Raw genomic sequence first — 14,584 nt, forward strand, 5'->3', positions numbered from 1 at the left:
AATAATAATAATAATAATAATAACAATATACAGTATATATATATATATATATATATATATATATATATATATATATATATATATATATATATATATATAGTTTAAAAAGGCATCTGAAATAATAAACTAAGTGCAGTGTAGAGTTGTCAAAAATATCTACTTTTCGATACATATCAAAATATCTGAAGCGCTTCCTATACTCATTTCTATAATTTTCCTATACTCACAAATGGATGGGTTTTGAATGGGTTTTGACATTTTAAACTTCACAAAGCTACACATAAAATCAAGCAAATCAAAATGCATACTATTATTATTATTGATTTATTATGGTTGTGAGTGTTTTAAAGGAAAAAATAATTAAATGTCTCATGGTCATTTCTATGTTTCAGGTCATCACTGACATGCCCTCATTGCCTTAAACAGAGCAACACCTTTGACCCTTTCCTGTGTATTTCACTTCCAATCCCACTACGACAAACCAGGTATGTTACTGTGCCTTCTGTCTTTATCTCTTTGGACTCTCTATTAGGACTCATGTCTGTATGCTATATGTATTTTCATGTATGTACACATGTTTGTGTGTATATGTGTCTGTGTGTATCTTTGCTTTTGTGTGTTTCAGTGTGTTTGTGTCCTTAACCACCCTGAAATTCTTCATGTGATGAATGACCAAGTGAACAGCTCTTACCAGAACATTGTCTCAATTTTCTTAAAGGAATACTCCACCGTATTTTCATATTAAACTATGTTATTCCCTTAACTAAGACGAGTTGATACATACCTCTCTCGTCTCAGTGCGTGCACTAAATCGCTCTGTCTTGCGCGAAACTTTTTTAGCACTTAGCTTAGCCCAGTTCATTCAATAGGTGCCAAGCAGAGAAGCAACAAAACACCTTGACGTTTTCCCTATTTAAATACAGTTACTCGAGTAGTGTAACTCGACCTAGGACGGTGACACAAAACAAAACGTTGCGCTTTTCTAAGCGTGTAAAATGGATAACTATATTGTATGGCGGAATACCATAGCAAGTGCTTGGAAGCACTTCGACTTCGGCGCAGTAATATCTTCACTCGTGAAAAATCCTCTCACCGGCTCCCGCTCCCTCCAGTGAAGATATTACTGCGCCGAAGTCGAAGTGCTTCCAAGCACTTGCTATGGTATTCCGCCATACAATATAGTTATCCATTTTACACGCTTAGAAAAGCGCAACGTTTTGTTTTGTGTCACCGTCCTAGGTCGAGTTACACTACTCGAGTAACTGTATTTAAATAGGGAAAATGTCAAGGTGTTTTGTTGCTTCTCTGCTTGGCCCATATTGAATGAACTGGGCTAAGCTAAGTGCTAAAAAAGTTTCGCGCAAGACAGAGCGATTTAGTGCACGCACTGAGACGAGAGAGGTATGTATCAACTCGTCTTAGTTAAGGGAATAACATAGTTTAATATGAAAATACGGTGGAGTATTCCTTTAAATCTCAAAAACTGCCAGTCGGCAAAATCTCTTCTGTGAGACTGTCAACCTGTCAGACAGACCGATAATAGAACGCGAGAAATATATGGAGAGAACTACGGCTCATCATGAAGTCTTGTACCTACTGTCCTTAACACTCAGATTTCCCAGCATTTCTGAATCACATTCATTAAAGTGAAAATGGCATATCTAGCCTCACTGAGAGCTTAGGAGGCCAAATTGGAAGGTCTTCAGTAAATTTCAATTGATTAATATGAAGACTACAAATTAGATTAGACACATGCCATGGATAGACAGAAACACTTCTGTCAGCAGACCAGCACTGCTTACATGTGAGCTGAACTCCTGGGCAAGACTTTAGGGAGCCAATCAGGTTAGCCAGCACAACCTACTGTACAGTGCCCAAGTGCCTCTAGTCAGAGAGATCAAATAGAAAAAATGTTATTTCATTGAGCTGGTGGGTGAATCTCATCTAAACTTTCAAGAAATACATATATAAAAGAAATCATTCTCACTTTTTGTAAAAAAAATAATAATAATAATTTCTTATTACTGTAATACTATCTGTACATGAATATCATTAATAAATTCCCGTAAATTAAATTTAAATTTGTACTACCAATTGTGTTATATGTACTTACTGTTATATTTTCCTAATATACACTCACCTAAAGGATTATTAGGAACACCTGTTCAATTTCTCATTAATGAAATTATCTAATCAACCAATCACATGGGAGTTGTTTCAATGCATTTAGGGGTGTGGTCCTGGTCAAGACAATCTCCTGAACTCCAAACTGAATGTCAGAATGGGAAAGAAAGGTGATTTAAGCAATTTTGAGCGTGGCATGGTTGTTGGTGCCAGACGGGCCGGTCTGAGTATTTCACAATCTGCTCAGTTACTGGGATTTTCATGCACAACCATTTCTAGGGTTTACAAAGAATGGTGTGAAAAGGGAAAAACATCTAGTATGCGGCAGTCCTGTGGGCGAAAATGCCTTGTTGATGCTAGAGGTCAGAGGAGAATGGGCTGACTGATTCAAGCTGATAGAAGAGCAACTTTGACTGAAATAACCACTCGTTACAACCGAGGTATGCAGCAAAGCATTTGTGAAGCCACAACACGCACAACCTTGAGGCGGATGGGCTACAACAGCAGAAGACCCCACCGGGTACCACTCATCTCCACTACAAATAGGAAAAAGAGGCTACAATTTGCACGAGCTCACCAAAATTGGACAGTTGAAGACTGGAAAAATGTTGCCTGGTCTGATGAGTCTCGATTTCTGTTGAGACATTCAGATGGTAGAGTCAGAATTTGGCGTAAACAGAATGAGAACATGGATCCATCATGCCTTGTTACCACTGTGCAGGCTGGTGGTGGTGATGTAATGGTGTAGGGGATGTTTTCTTGGCACACTTTAGGCCCCTTAGTGCCAATTGGGCATCGTTTAAATGCCACGGCCTACCTGAGCATTGTTTCTGACCATGTCCATCCCTTTATGACCACCATGTACCCATCCTCTGATGGCTACTTCCAGCAGGATAATGCACCATGTCACAAAGCTCGAATCATTTCAAATTGGTTTCTTGAACATGACAATGAGTTCACTGTACTAAAATGGCCCCCACAGTAACCAGATCTCAACCCAATAGAGCATCTTTGGGATGTGGTGGAACGGGAGCTTCGTGCCCTGGATGTGCATCCCACAAATCTCCATCAACTGCAAGATGCTATCCTATCAATATGGGCCAACATTTCTAAAGAATGCTTTCAGCACCTTGTTGAATCAATGCCACGTAGAATTAAGGCAGTTCTGAAGGCGAAAGGGGGGTCAAACACAGTATTAGTATGGTGTTCCTAATAATCCTTTAGGTGAGTGTACTTCACAATTGAAAGGATTAGTTCAAAAATGTAAACTGCCGACATTTCTATAAAATTATATTACATTGCTTCTTGAATTTTTTTTTTTTGACAATTTCACAGTAAAATGTCCATTAAATGCGGCTAAAGACACTTTTAGTTTTACCCGAAATAGATGAACATGAATCTGGCAATGTTTTATTGTTTTTTTGCGATGCTTAATGTTTTATTGGCAGTTTGGGAACAAAATGTCCGCTGAGTGGCGCCTAAAAGGTTTAATGCTCTATTTATTTTATCGCGTTTGAAAATAACATACAAAACTGATGTTAAGAAAATCAAACGTGAGATAAAAACGCTATTTCTGAAGCAGCCATGCCATTTAGCTTGTTTCTACATATCTTTAAGCTCTTTCATTGTGACGTGTGTTACAGTACTCACACCCGAGCACTCCGCATGGCAAGTGCAGTGTTGTACCAGATGAGCTACTGTACCAAGCAAGAAAATTTTACCTATGTCAGAAAAGCCTATACATATGGAGTTGGTTATGTGATGCAAATGTATTAGTTTACAAATCATGCACTATGGTAAAAAGTCATAACATAGTATTGGCCAAGGAAATGCACAAAAAATAATTCTCTATTAATCAATAATCTGCTTCTGTGATCATAATTTGTGTGAAAAGTTGTATTACTGCCACTAGTGTTCATTTCAGCTGAAAACTGCATTGTATTGTTTGTATAGGTACTGTTTAGTCATTCTTTTGGAGTCATGTTTTTCCAATGAGCCAATGTTGCAAAATCATTCTATTAAAAGAGTGGTCAAAACTGTTTACACATTAAAGTTGTAAGGGTTTGGAATGGCATGGTTGCACAATGTTTTCATTTGTGGTTGCAATGCATTATGATGTCAATGCAAAATATTTTTTCTTACTTCCTTTTTTTTTATTTGGGGTGAAATTATCTTCTTTTTTTCAGACTTACCAAATTAGTGCTTTCAGTTTTAACATCAATGTGATTAACTCTAGTTGGTGTATGTGCAGATATTTGGTACGCTGTAGTCAGACTGTAATTTTCAAAGTAATAATGCACAAATATGTCTTTGCAAGAGGCAACACATCCAACCAGCGCTTTACCACACCCAGATACACTCTGAAAACACAGAATAAGCCAAGTTTGATTGACAGTCCACATATATAACCCTGTCACATGATTCAGACTCTGAGATAAAATCTAAAAAGCTTCGGTTGACTTCTCACTGGTTCACTCAAGTGAGAGTGTAGTTTTTTACAACGGAGTGCTTTTGTTGGGTCCAGCATTTCACATACAGCTTTCAATAATGCAGCAGAGAGAGGCATCTGAAAGTCCACCCAAGTCTCCAGAGCCATAAATGTCCACAACTGCAGCTGCAGTGGAAAATGCTACTGCTCTGAGATGATCAGCTGCTGTGCAACTGGCTTGTATGGGGCAATTTCAAGCTAAACAAATACAGCAGGAAACAGATCAGTTCCCAACCCTAATGTGTGTGTATGTGGCAGTGTTAGAGACACGTTCTGGTTTAAATCAACCTTCACAACATGTACACACACAACCAGACATATCTATACTCACTCAGACTGTAGCCCTGCATGTTGCAAATATATATATATATTGTGATATATATATTGTGATATATATTGTGAAAAACGTTAAGTTTCCATTGGGCATATTTTAAAATCACAATTTTAATTTTGCGCAATTTGAAAGGTTATGGAAACGAACCTTTTCGTTTGGAAATAAAATGTTATGGAAATAAAAATTATGTTTCATTTACTTCCTTTGTATGGACAAAAAAATCTCCATTAAGCTTCCAACAACTCCTTCAGTCTTTAATTAAAAACATTTTAGAATAATTGAACAAGTTAGAATAATTTGCAAGAGTGTGATTATAAACGGCTGTAAAAAAAAGGCTTACTAGTGAGTAGATGAATTTTCCTGTTCAGTGTGATAGATTTTAAAGGGATAGTTCTCTCAAAAATGAAAATTACCCCATGATTTACTCGCCCTCAAGCCATCCTAGGATTATATGACATTCTTCTTTCAGGAGTTATATAAAAAAAATGTCCTGGCTCTTCCAAGCTTTATAATGGCAGTGAATGGCCGTTTCTGTTTTGAAGTCCATCAAAGTGCATCCATCCATGATAAAAGTAATCCACACGGCTCTGGGGGGTTAATAAAGTCATTCTGAAGTGAAGTGATGCGTTCGTGTTAGAAAAATATCCATATTTAAACTTTATCTACTAAAATAACTAGCTTCCGGCAGACGGCCATACGCACTGATTTACAGCGAAAGACTAACCCTTGACCTGACGTACAACGTAATGACAAACGTGGAAGTGCAGAGGATAGAGCAAAACAAAACACCAGTCACAAATTAGAAGTCTCAAATGAGAATTTTTAAAGAGAAATGTTGGAGGAGCTTGAGTTTGTTGCCCAGCCCTGTTTGTTTGAACTGTGTGAGGCGTCAAAGCTTACGCTACTCCTACATCCTGCGTCATACATCAAGTGTTACACTTTTGGCGCAAGTAAACTTGTGTAGGCCGTCTGCCGGAAGCTAGTTATTTTAGTCGATAAAGTTTTAAATATGGATATTTTTCTTAAACGAACGCATCGCTTCACTTCAGAAGGCCTTTATTAACCCCCAGAGCCATGTGGAGCACTTGTATCATGAATTGAAGCACTTTAAAGGGATACTTCAGGATTTAAGCTTTGTATTAGTAGAAAACCTGTAGTATTTTCGAATTACCGTGCTTTCCACCCTCATATCCCCCTGAGAGGAGAGATTTATGATTTTTTTTGTCTGGAAAAAATCCTCCGATGACGCAAAAATCGTCATTTTGCGTCATCGGAGGATTTTTTGGCCAGAGGCTAAAGACTACAGCCAGTAAGAGAAGGAGCTAGTTACGCATGTTTTCAACCCACCCATAGAGGGTGGGATCTCACTCACATAATGTACACACAGTCAGCCGTCTTTCTTTGGAAGCTAAGCTAGCAGGCTCTTGTTCTGTGAAGAAAGCTGAGTAGTAAGAGAAAGCTGAGTAGTAGGGGTTACCATCCTCCTTTTCCCGGACTTGTCCGGCGGGCGAGATCGTTCAAAATGTCCGGGATTCAGCTTTTGCTTTCTGCGGTCGCCATTCATTGTTTACATGCACACCTCTTGTTTCAATCTAACTGAATTCATTCCGATTGGTGAATCTAAATGTAGTGTTTACATGAACGCTAAACAAGTGATCGGTTGATGTGCGTTTTAACATTGCTAAGAAAATTCCCGCACCTCCGTGAGACATACGAGACCGGCGCGTCTCCGTACTGACGCCACCGGCCTCGCACCGTTCTCCCGCGGCCCTCAGTCTCGTCCTGCTTGCCACAGTAAACATAATGAATGGCGACTGTAGAACGCAAAAGCCGAATCCCGGACATTTTGGGCGATCTCGAAATCCCAGGCAGACTCGTCACGGAGACTCACTGGCGCCGTTCACAAATAGCGCCTGAAAACGCTAGGCGCGCCGCGTTCTCCTTTTTCCAAAGCGCTAGGGCGGTTGCGCTCCGGAGGCGTCTGTCGTTGCTAAGCAAAGCAACCATCAGTTCTTTCAGTTGGTTCTTGTCACGTGACCTACGGTGCGCTTGCGGCATTCTGAAAAGTTGAGATGTTTTGCGTTGCACCGCAACCGCGTCGCTCCCATTATGAGCGCGCATACTACGCGCCTACATTTGAAATAACGAACTTGAGCGCGCAAAAGACGCGATATGTGAACAGGCCCTAACCTTGTTGTTTTCAACTGCGCTCTCTAACCGGTAGGCGTTCTGGAAGTTGTTGTCTTTCATCCACATAAGCCAAAAATAAATTTTCTGGCTTTTCTCAGTCTAGAAAGCTCCAAATAAAAAAAATTCTTCACATTTTTTCTACATAAATGACCAATTTTAAATACACATTCATCTTTCCAGAGGTGAAGTATGCCTTTAATGGACTTAAAAAAATATACAGTACAGCTATTCACTGCCATTATAAAGCTTTTAAGAGCCAGGACATTTTTTTTATATATCTCCGATTGTATTAGTCTGAAAGAAAAATGTCATATACACCTAGGATGACTTGAGGGTGAGTAAATCATGGGCTATTTTTCATTTTTGGGCGAACTATCCCTTTAATGTCCATAACAACCTTTTGTTAACCATTTAGCAACTTTTTTAAGACAACTAAAAGCTTTAAACACATTTTGTTGCAGTTTTAATGTTGCATTAATGTTGCAAAAATGTCTGTGGTTACCATTACTTGAAGAGATTTCTCATTTGTTCTTATAAATGAAAAACTGCTATGGTAAAAACCCCTAGGAACCCATAGTGAATTAGCTGAATTTGCCTACAAATTGACATCATGAACAGTTGTATTAGATGATGTGTTAAATATGTATGTTACTGTGTTTTTAGGGCCTTGAATGTGACACTGGTGTTCAACAATGAAGGTCAGCGGTTTCTGAGAGTAGGGTTGGCCGTGCCTCTCTTTGGGTCTGTCTCAACACTCAGGGCCATGGTAGCAGAGGAGGGCAAGATCTCTTCAGACCAGGTGAAACCTGCTATCCATCATATCTGCTGGTGTTTTATCTCTCTCTCTCTCTCTCTCTCTCTCTCTCTCTCTCTCTCTCTCTCTCTCTCTCTCTCTCTCTCTCTCTCTCTCTCTCTCTCTCTCTCTCTCTCTCTCTCTCTCTCTCTCTCTCTCTCTCTCTCTCTCTCTCTCTCTCTCTCTCTCTCTCTCTCTCTCTCTCTCTCTCTGTTCCTATTCTTGAACTACATTGTGTTCTCACCCCATTGTGTTCTCACCCTCTATTCTCACCCCATTAGTTCATAATAAAATATTGTATTGCACTGCAAAAACACACCTTACATAGACTTGCCAGAGAATAATTCCTCTTGCATACAAATTCCAGGCTTTGCGAAGAGTAATAGCTAACAAGCGCATGTATCTCTATTCATACGCCATTAAACTGCCTCCTCTGAACACTCCATCTGTTGGTTAATGGAAACTACCCAGACTTGCTCAGCCAGGGCTCAAGGTGTTATTGTGCTGCAAGATACATGTTTAATGACACTGTTATAATCATTTCTATAATCCTTGAACAAGCAATCACATCATCACTTACTGAAACCTGGTGCACACTGTTTGATTTTGGCTTTTGTTGGGTCCAACATTCCACATGTCATGATGATTACCGTGATGTTACACAAACCTGTTTTTGTGTTTGTTTGGAACACAAACCTCATTGATTCTCACGTCAAGCATGCACATTTGAGCTTCCGTTTACCATATTTGATGGTCTTGTGGGTTTGGAATGACATGAGGGTAAATAACTAAAAAAATGTTTTGTTTGTTTTGTTTTGTTGGGGGTGAACTAACCATATACTGTAATGTGCTTGTGATTTAGATTATTAGTATAATAATAGCAACATGCACATTGCCTAAATTAACTGTTTTTTTGTTTGTTTGTTTTTTTGTTTTTGTTTTTTGTAGTATGGAAATTAACATTAGGTTGCTCTGGATAATGAACAGTCCACAAATTCCCTCTTTTGCCCAGAAATGACAGACTTTAGACTATCAAGATTATTTATTTCCTTGTCTAAGATGAGCATTGGCAATATTAGCACAAGGGTTTGCTTGGGTTTCACTTGTCAATGAGAATGTCAGACTCGATGACATGACTCGAATGATCAGTACTGTCAATCATGACCAAAGTTTATATTGTGCTGTCCATTGATGTACAGTCTGATCATGCTTATTCACTTGCACCGAAATCTCTATTCCCAATTCAATATAGTGTACTTGTGGGGTGAGTAATTAGACCCTAATTAGTGCACCATATCAATAATGCACTCAAATTAAGAAGTATATAACTTATGTACACCAACTAATGCTATTATTTTCATAATGCAATGAGCATGTTAACATTCCATGGCAAAGCAATTTTATTAATTGATATACAATAGTAATTGAGTGTGTTTTGCATAGACATGATAAAAATAAAAACAGTACTGGTACATTTTTAAATCATAAAAAGATCTAGATTAGTTTGCTGAAATCTTTTTCAAGGTTTTGATAAGTAATTAATCCATTTTAAATAGCTATATATCAAAATATAGAAAACCACAATTATACAGATAATAGTAAAAATCAAACATTTCTTCCTGACTAATTTAGTGCACTCAAATTCTGCACATTTTTGTTGGATAGATAAGGACATTATGTATCTGATAAGGAATAGATGGCCAGATGCTCTTACTGCAGAGTTACTTCCTTTAATATTTGTAAGGTCTCTTATCCAGCTCTTAGTGTTTCTTACATTGCCTGTGAGTTATGTTATTTATTTATTTGGATCTGAGGCCATTTTACTGTTGATAACCATTGGAGATGCAAGATGATATTAAAGGAAAGAGACTACAAGGTGATACAAGAGATTTGCAATACTGTAAGAGCATGTAGACCTCCATTTCTAATCTCTTATACAGTAGCGTGTTCATCTCTTCAGCTCTGTCAGAAATGCTGTGGAGATGCTTATGGGATGCTATGGCTATTTCAAAGCCGCCCCAAACAATGTGAGAGGACAGAAACATCAGCATAGGGCGCAACCTTTGTCTGAGATTACAGGAAAAAGGATTACTCACTGCCTCCTTAGGCTTTTTAGACAACATCTCAACACTGAATATTATTCAATATTTCAACACTGAAACTCATCATGTTCAGGCAACATATTTTCATTTGGCCTGTTCCACAGAGTTTAGATTAGGTATTATGTGGCTTTTTGTAAAAACTTAGCCTTGTATTAGCAGGGCTTCCCACACAATATACTACTGTAGATGGTGTCTCCCCCTTGTGGTGGGAGGCAGTAATGAGTGTGTATGAGTATGTGCATGGTATCTCTCCAGTGCTGGCCTCTTTGCACTGGTTCCCTGTGGAGTATAGGGTGCAATGCAAGGTCCTCCTAATAGTCTTTAAAAGGCTTACACGGGCTAGCCCCTGTATACATCTGTGATCTATTACTATTATGATCTATACATCTGTGATCTATCTGCCAGACCACTAAGATCCTCGCAAAGCTTGCTTTTAAAGGTTTCAAAATCTCGGTTGAAAACAAAGGGAGATCGAGCCTTTTCGGTGGAGGCACCGAGTCTTTGGAATAGTCTCCCTGTATATATCAAATCCTGCCACTCCATTGAGGGTTTTAAATCTATGTTGAAGACTTATTTATTTTCTGCTGCTTTTAACTGTTCTTAGGTACATGTGGTGTTAAGTGTCTTGTTGTGTCGTTTGATGTTTGTGTAATGCTGTTGAAATGTTGAGTCTGTAAAGCACTTTGGTCAACTCGTGTTGTTTTTAAATGTGCTTTAGAAATAAATTATTGATTGATTGATATGACTGCATTATATGCTATTTATCTTCTTTGTTTACTAAAACCCAGGTTGCTCGTTTTCCAGAATAATCAATTTCATGGTGTGCAAGGCCATTTGAAATCAACATTTCTCTTCCTCTTATAGGTGATTTTGACAGAGATTAACTCAAATGGGTTCCAGCGCTCTTTCTCTGATGAAGATGATATGACGAGTATCTCAGACAGTGATGTCATCTACGCTTTCCAGGCTCCACCCCTGTCCGCCAGAGGAGGTTCCATGCGATTCTCAGGTAACCAAAGTGATACATAAGGAAATCGAGGCAATGCTTCTGCTAATTGAATATTGACCGTTGAAGGTGCTGTAAATGATTCGAGATGTTTGCTAACTCCCATCTCTCACAAGGCCAGAATTCTTTTTTTTTTTTCGTGGCAGCTTATTCTGGCCAAGAACTGCCCACTTAGACTGGAGGAAACCACCGTGTCCTCCTCTGCAGAGTCATCCGATTTACTGTCGTCACCCCCTGTGATTCCAGCTTTTCGAAATATTTCACATACCATTTCAGTTTTCCTTAGATACTGTACAAAGCTGTGTAACTTCTTCTGTTTTGTTGGCTGCATTATAATGAGAGGGCTGCGATGACAGATTAGCGATGCTAGAACTTATATTCTAACTTTAATTCCGGAAAATACAATATTTCTGAGGAAAAAAATGCGGACCACTCCCTTTCCCTTTTTTGCTGTTTACATTGCCTAGGGCTGTCACAGACAGATTTGATTCCTCTGGACATCTTTTTCAGTGATATCTTGTCAGGTAGTAGGGATATTTTGTGGTATTCCACCAAAAATATTAGCTTACAGCACTTTTAAGAAAAATGTAGGCATAAAAGGCAATGTGCTGGAAAATGTAGCATTATAGATAGATATTTACACGGAAATATCTCAGTACACAGTGATTTCTCAGTCCACTGATGCATTTTCGTGATAGGGTTGCAGCGCGACTTTTTCCTTATAAATGAGCTTACTTTTTTTCTCCCAGCTATGTTATAGCACTGTATATCATAAGTTCACTGAAAGGTCTAAAGAAAACTTTCTACTTCAAAATAAAGAAGCTTATTTGAATTACAGATACAACCCGGTTTACAAGTCTGTATAGCATGTTTGTGTAATATGGCTGTCAGGTGGACGATTGAAGATTGATGACCGTGCTTATGGGGGTTGTCAAAAGTGGAGGATGAAAAAAAAAAATTTGAGGGGCAACTTGCTCCATGTAGAATAAAACAACTTTTTCTAGCTACTGATGTGACATCCCTTGTGATAAAGAAGTACACTGTATCATACTTTTGAAAATAGATATAGTTATAACAGAAATAATTAAAAGAAAACACTTTGAAAACTGAATGTAATATTTACGGACACTAAACTGCATGTTATTTGAAATTGAATAAAAGTTTATTCAATTGGTTATAGTTAAAAAATGTATATAAAATGTTTAAAAAGTGAATTTAATTTATTATAGTTTAAATTTATATTTATTTTAATTGCAATTAGCTGAAGTTGTTGTTTTTTTTACCCATTTAAGAAGGACTTTAATGCATGTACAAGTATATGTAATTTCATAATTACTTCGGTTGTCTTTAAAATATGGTTAAATGTACTGCCGAATGTACCGACAAGCATTTAAGTAAACTAAAAAAACAAAAAAAACAATTTAATGTAATTGCAATGAAACTTGTATGTCATGTATTTACATATATTTGTGATTACACATTTGCAATGATGATACTGCAATTTAAAACACATCAACTTTAAAGGTCCCGTTCTTCGTGATCCCATGTTTCAAACTTTAGTTAGTGTGTAATGTTGTTGTTAGAGTATAAATAATATCTGTAAAATTATAAAGCTCAAAGTTCAATGCCAAGCGAGATATTTTATTTAACAGAAGTCGCCTACATCGAACGGCCGGATTGGACTACATCCCTCTACTTCCTTCTTTAATGACGTCATTAGAACAGTTTTTTGACTAACCTCCGCCCACAGGAATACACAAAAAAAAGGGGGCGTGGTCTTGTTGCGCTCCCACGGAGAAGAGGAAGAGTTGCGTTTGTAGAGTGTGTTTGTTGCCATGTCGTCGAGACGCTGTTATTTTCATCCCGGAGTCCAATCACCTTTGTTTGGCCTTCCCAACTGGCAACGGGCAACGTGCGCTAAGCTGCTGTCGAATCACAACACAGGAACCGCTGGCACAATCAGAACTCGTTATGTATTTCTGAAGGAGGGACTTCATAGAACAAGGAAGTTATCAGCCCGTTTTTAGGACAGTGAAAACAGCGGTATACAGATAAGTAAATTGTGTGAAAAATACAGGTTTTTTTTACACGCGAAACATGAACACATGTTATATTGCACACTGTAAACACAATCAAAGCTTCAAAAACACACGAAAAACGGGACCTTTAATATTGAATATCACACTACAGTTCAAATTACAAGTAGCCTAATTTACATGTGTTTATTTATGCTAGTCAACACATCAAAATAAGTGTACTTTAAAGCATGACAAAAGATTATTAAAACATGATTTAAGTGTACTTTAAACTAAAACTTTTGACATTATTACAAAGTGCACTTTTTATTACAAATGGGTAGTTTTTAATAGCAATTGTAAAAAAAAAAAAAAAACATCGGCAAGAGGGTGTGCTTTCGTCAAGTGCTCTTAAGATTTGAAGTACACTACAAGTGGACATTCAATACAATTAAGTGCACCTCTTTTTCACAAGGGATGATCTTCTTATGTGATTGCATGTTATTAAAATATATGTGAACTTTTTCTGGGGGAGAAATGCATATAGGGTGCAACACCAGCTGAAATTCATTGCTTACATATTATTAATGCTGTATGCGAATATATATTCACTTGAGAGGTTGTGGAACAACTCATAATATCAGTATATTATACAAGGTTCACATGGTTCTGTCAAAACACTTTACTTACTGCTCATCTGGCTATCAACGGTTGGCTAATGAGTATATTTTAGCATTTTGCATATTATCCATCTTAATTGCATTGCTGATCACAGCAGCCACATTTATCATCAGATAGGTACAGTAGCATCAGTAAAACATTGTAAATGACTCATGACATGATGAAATATATAGCCTACTACAGTATAAGTTTTAAATATGGCTAATATTGAAAATACTGAATTAGAAAGTATAATGAAGTGTAAAGCAAATCAGGCTCATATACTGTAGATCTTTCTCCGATTTGGCCTTTTCTACTATAATGAAATATGTTTTCTTGTGCAATTTCCAATCAGATTAGGCTGTATTGGGTGTCTGCCAAGGCGTTCTTATTGAAAAATGAACTTTTGCAATGTGTTAGATTTAGAAATTGATATTCCATCTGATGGAAAATAACAACACTGGGATTACTGCAAAGAAAGACAAATGGATTGGGAATTAGAGTCTCCGTCCTTCTTCTTATCTGTATGCAACTTTCTTTTTTCCAATAAACTTTTATTGTGGTACAACCCACTACAACATACAGGATAATGAAGCGATCCATCTGCAAGGTCAATTGAAGTAAATTCTTTTAAAATGTATTTGTATAACACTTTGTACAACAGTAATTGCATGCAAGGAGTTTTAAGGGGTATTATAGCTAGACCTTCAATGACCAAGCATGGTTACAAGAAAAAGTAACTTAAAATTGAGCTAGTAAGTAACCTTGGGCATAACTAAGATCAAAAAATAAATCCATCTTCCTCTGCTTGGCCTGACTGGAGGCCATTTTGAAATAATCAGTAATGCGTGTTGATGTATTAAGGCATGTAC

The 14,584-nt window shown here is 37.7% G+C and overlaps 1 protein-coding gene across 2 annotated transcripts in view; it reads left to right on the forward strand.

The window, feature by feature from the left end:
• Nucleotides 1–14,584, forward strand: part of usp43a (ubiquitin specific peptidase 43a) — a 113,758-nt gene that overhangs the window by 64,582 nt on the left and 34,592 nt on the right. For both annotated transcript variants that reach the window (XM_079883217.1, XM_079883218.1), the window contains exons 4-6: nucleotides 393–485; nucleotides 7,800–7,935; nucleotides 10,896–11,040. In XM_079883217.1, coding sequence (XP_079739343.1) covers nucleotides 393–485; nucleotides 7,800–7,935; nucleotides 10,896–11,040 — 374 coding nt within the window. The remainder of the gene's footprint in view (nucleotides 1–392; nucleotides 486–7,799; nucleotides 7,936–10,895; nucleotides 11,041–14,584) is intronic.

Source organism: Squalius cephalus (assembly GCF_949319135.1).
Source record: "Squalius cephalus genome assembly, chromosome: 10".
Taxonomy (NCBI): Eukaryota; Metazoa; Chordata; class Actinopteri; order Cypriniformes; family Leuciscidae; genus Squalius; species Squalius cephalus.